We start from the raw sequence: 5,000 nt of genomic DNA, 5'->3' as shown, positions 1-5,000 counted from the left end.
CAACTAAATATAGTCCCAAGAAATCACCGATAACACCCCACGAAACCACCCGGTTCCCCCAGGAACGCCCTCAGAGCAGGCGGGTTCAGCCCGTGGTCCATCGCGGTCGGAGCCCCTCATCATCACTGTGTGTGTGTCCCCGTCCAGAGTGCAACTGCCACGGCCAGGCCGACGACTGCTACTTCAACCAGACGGTGGCCGACCTGACGCTCAGCCTGGACGCCACGGGCCAGCGCAGAGGGGGGGGAGTCTGCGTCGGCTGCCGCCACAACACCGCGGGCGTCAACTGTGAGAACTGCAGCGCCGGGTACTACGGCCACAAGGGGTAGGCTGCCTCCCGTCGTCTGGTTCAGTTGGGTGGGTCCAATCTAATGGTTCAGTTGGGTGGTGGGTCCCATCTACTGGTTTAGCTAGGTGGGTGGCTCCAAGCTACTGGTTTAGTTGGTTGGGTCCCATCTACTGGTTTAGTTGGGTGGGTGGGTCCAATCTAATGGTTTAGTTGGGTGGGTGGGTCCCATCGACTGGTTTAGCTAGGTGGGTGGCTCCAATCTACTGGTTTAGTGGTTGGGTCCCATCGACTGGTTTAGCTAGGTGGGTGGCTCCAAGCTACTGGTTTAGTTGGTTGGGTCCCATCGACTGGTTTAGCTAGGTGGGTGGCTCCAATCTTCTGGTTCAGTTGGGTGTGTCCCAAGTTAACTACTGGTTAAGTGGGGTTGGTGGGCAAATCTACTGGTTTAGTTGACTGGGTGGGTCCGAGCCACTGGTTTAGTTGGGTGGGTTGCTGCTTTTCTGGCTAAAGCACACCCATCCCAGAGTGCTGCGCAGGGACACTGGATGGTGAAGTCCAGTATCCATACGTACAAGCCTTTGCTGCGGTCTCATATGGAGCATCTTTGCGGTGATGAGCTCCCTCCTCCCAGCGGGCTGAGGTGTCCATGTGTTCTGCCGGTGCAGGTGAGCCCTGAGGACCCGGAGCCCTGCCGCCCCTGCCTCTGTCACCCTGACGGGTCCACCAGCCAATCATGTGTCTCCGACGATAGCCAGGCCACACCCAGTACGTATTCTCCACCTATCGCTGTCTTCCTTCTAACCTGTGCAGACAACTGTTCTACTACGTTAGACCGATCCATCAGAGCCGGTCGTGTCACGAGTATAGGCTACTTTTTTTTAATTTACCTAGCATCAATGTCAAGACCCTGAATGAATGTTATTCTCTTGCGAGTTTCTCCCGCTGACTGCGCGCGGCCGGGACACGCACTAGCACTCCTCCCTCAATGCACGTGAACCTCCCACCTCTCGATGTGCACGTGGACGTGCACCCGGGTCTTGCTGTCCTGCAGCTCGGTTTGGTAATGGAGCAGCGGTGCACCTGAAGGAAGGGGGAGGTCGGGGGGGGGTCCAACCTCATTAGCGGGCCTCGTTATTAATGAGGCCTCTATCAGCGCTATTTAATATTAGAGGGTGATTTCCCTCTTTGTTTACCAACAGAGGTGACTACAAGGGAGGCCTGTTTTAGTTATTCCCTCCGCTTCATAGAGACGCCGAATCCATATCAATGTCTGTACTGTTACGTTTGTCTGTGTGTGTGTGTGTGTGTGTGTGTGTGTGTGTGTGTGTGTGTGTGTGTGTCTGTGTGTGTGTGTGTGTGTGTGTGTGTGTGTGTGTGTGTGTGTGTGTGTGTGTGTGTGTGTGTGTGTGTGTGTGTGTGTGTGTGTGATTGACAGCTATGCCAGCAGGGTCGTGCCCGTGTAAGGAGGGTTTCGAAGGTCTACAATGTGACAGGTGAGACACACACGGACACACACACAAACACAGTCTCTCTGTCATACACACACACACACACACACACACACACACACACACACACACAGATAGATGGAGATGTTTTTTGACAGGTGAGCAAAACCTTTCAGCTGTTGTCTGTTCCAATTAGTGTATCTGGAGTTGCCGCAAAGTTTCTATTATGGTGGGGGACATTTTCAACACCTTCAATCAATAAAACATTAATATTGTTATGTACAATTAACCTCTTGGTCCAGACGTTCACAAAACAAGTGACTGGATAACCCAAACTGCCATGGCCTAAGATTGGATTAGATTTGTATTTAATAGGGCTTTAAGCCTATGAAATTTCTGTTAATTAAGTCGATTTATTTCCTTTTTTATGTTCAGAGGTGCTTTGATATATATTCCTATGATTTATTTTATTTTTTGTGTAAACTATATTAAAACACAATAATTGTGAAAAGCTGTGAAATATAACAGTGGAACGTCATTTAATACAAGAATAGAATATCCTTCCAGACTAACATTTCATACAATCCAAATACCAATGCAATCTAATCCAATACAAAAAGCCCAATAATACAAACAAATAAAGAATAAAAAACACTAAATCCTGACAATGAAGGTCTTCATACGACCATGCTTTGATAGTATCCCTGAGATTGATCAATGGTTTGGAATGCCCACAAACAGACACACACACACACACACACACACACACACACACACACACACACACACACACACACACACACACACACACACACACACACACACACACACACACACACACACACACACACACACACACACACATTCTAATCACATTCCAATCACTTTCATACATTCAGTATCTGATAATAGTGAAAGTGCATGGTTTTAACCTTTATCTCCCGCCTTGGTTAATAAAGCGTTGGTGGATAATGTCCTTACAAGGTCATTGTGCGGAACGTCAGCATAGAAGTTAGTGTTCCTCTTTGGATTGTGGCGGTTTGGGGGGGGGGGGGGGGGGCATGTTCCTTTACCGTCCATGAGGGGGATTCAGTTAAGCAGACCACCCATCCATTAAATATATAAAGGCCCTCAATTGCCACATTACACTCAGTCTAATTAAGAAGTTGTTTCTTTGGGAATCTTTCTGAGGCACACGCACATACACATACACACACACACACACACACACACACACACACACACACACACACACACACACACACACACACACACACACACACATATACGCATGCCTGAATGCAGTATCAAATACACACACACACACGTACAAAACAACACATACGTACACACATATCTGCAAGCATTCAGTCACACAATCACCCAAGCAAACGCACACACACACACACACACACACACACACACACACACACACACACACACACACACACACACCACACACACACACACACACACACACACACACACAGAGACACACTCTCACACATATACATACGTGCGGTAACAAACACACACACAATTTTCTGTAAACCCGAAGGTTATAACATTTCCTAGGTACTAGCTCAAGGCCATATTGAACCGAAAGGCAATGCAACATTGTGGTAGCAGCATGCCCTTATTTTGTTATTAACAATAATAATAATAATTATTATGTCATGTAAAAATGTAAAATAGAAAATGTTGATAACATTAACCAACATGCTCACCAGGGCTGTAAGTCTAGTGATTGGTCTCCTCAGGACCATTACCACTGTGGTGTGTGTCTGTGTCTGTCCAGGTGTGCCTATGGCTACAAGGGCTTCCATCCTGTGAGCGTTGTGCCTGCAGTATTGAGGGAAGCACCAACAATGACCCGTGTAGAACTCCCTGTTACTGCAAGGTATGCACACACTCATGCATTAGTATATAGACACGCACACACACACACACACACACACACACACACACACACACACACACACACACACACACACACACCACACACACACACACACACACAGCCACACAAATACACACACACACACACACACACACACACACACACACACACACACACACACACACCACACACACACACACACACACACATATACACACAGTATACAAACAGTAATCCTTGACACCATTACCCTCTAGACATTAGCACGGCAATAACATGCCTAGTGCTTATATCACTTTTAACACAGCACATAAACCTTGTGTGTGTGTGTGTGTGTGTGTGTGTGTGTGTGTGTGTGTGTGTGTGTGCGTGTGTGTGTGTGTGTGTGTGTGTGTGTGTGTGTGTGTGTGTGTGTGTGTGTGTGTGTGTGTGTGTGTGCGTGTGTGTGTGTGTGTGTGTGTGTGTGTGTGTGTGTGTGTGTGTGTGTGTGTGTGTGTGTGTGTGTGTGTGTGTGTGTGTGTTGTGTTTGTGTGTGTGTGTGTGTGTTCCCCCTGCAGGAGAATGTGGAAGGGGGAGAACTGTGACCGCTGTAAACTGGGGTTTTACAACCTGCGCCGCGACAATCGCCGGGGATGTGAAAAGTGTTCCTGCATGGGCGTGGCCAGCCAATGCTCCGCCTCTCCCTTGGCCTATCAGAATGTAAGATCCCACGTACATCAACCAACTCAGTGCCATCGTTATCGTAGCTTAAGAGGGCTGCATATCCTTCATTCAGATCATATCTAAGGGAGGTGGGGTTAGACCTCTTAGCCTCAAGATCTCAAATTGACCAGGAAAACTCCTGGTTCATTTGAGGCAGTATAAAGAAAATTTGATAACAAACACATAGGAAAAAACCTTCCCTTCCCGCTTTCCGGTTTAATATAGTTAAGGAATTTTCAGGCATTTTGTTTAGTAACAACCGGGGTACAAATAGTTAAAGTAAAAAAATACTAATCTAATCTAAATTCCAAAGATAATTAGAGAGATTTTCAGGGGAACAAACAGAAACATAAAACAAGATCTGAAGGAATATGTGGAAGTGAGACATTATGAATGGAGAAAAAGAGCAATGGCAAAGTCACAGAGGTCAGGTCATTAAGAGGAAGGAAGGAAGGAAGGAAGGAAGGAAGGAAGGAAGGAAGGAAGGAAGGAAGGAAGGAAGGAAGGAAGGAAGGAGAAGGAAGTAGGACATCAGCAGTAGGTTGAGGAGGACGCCCAGAGATGAGGAGGCAGACGGTGAAGAGGAGGGACGGAAGTTGAGGAGGAGGACAAAGATGAAGAGGAGAATGAGGAGTGGATAGAGGAGGCCGAAGATTATGAA

General features: G+C 47.3%; 1 protein-coding gene across 1 annotated transcript in view; it reads left to right on the top strand.

Moving 5' to 3' along the window:
• Positions 1–5,000, top strand: part of lama2 (laminin, alpha 2) — a 146,501-nt gene that overhangs the window by 52,075 nt on the left and 89,426 nt on the right. The window contains 7 exon segments of the mRNA XM_060042433.1: positions 148–325; positions 930–1,054; positions 1,725–1,782; positions 3,536–3,549; positions 3,552–3,637; positions 4,195–4,206; positions 4,208–4,408. Coding sequence (XP_059898416.1) covers positions 148–325; positions 930–1,054; positions 1,725–1,782; positions 3,536–3,549; positions 3,552–3,637; positions 4,195–4,206; positions 4,208–4,408 — 674 coding nt within the window.

The sequence above is a fragment of the Gadus macrocephalus genome, chromosome 21 (assembly GCF_031168955.1).
Source record: "Gadus macrocephalus chromosome 21, ASM3116895v1".
Lineage (NCBI taxonomy): Eukaryota > Metazoa > Chordata > Actinopteri > Gadiformes > Gadidae > Gadus > Gadus macrocephalus.
This window is presented reverse-complemented; position numbering and strand designations above follow the sequence as displayed.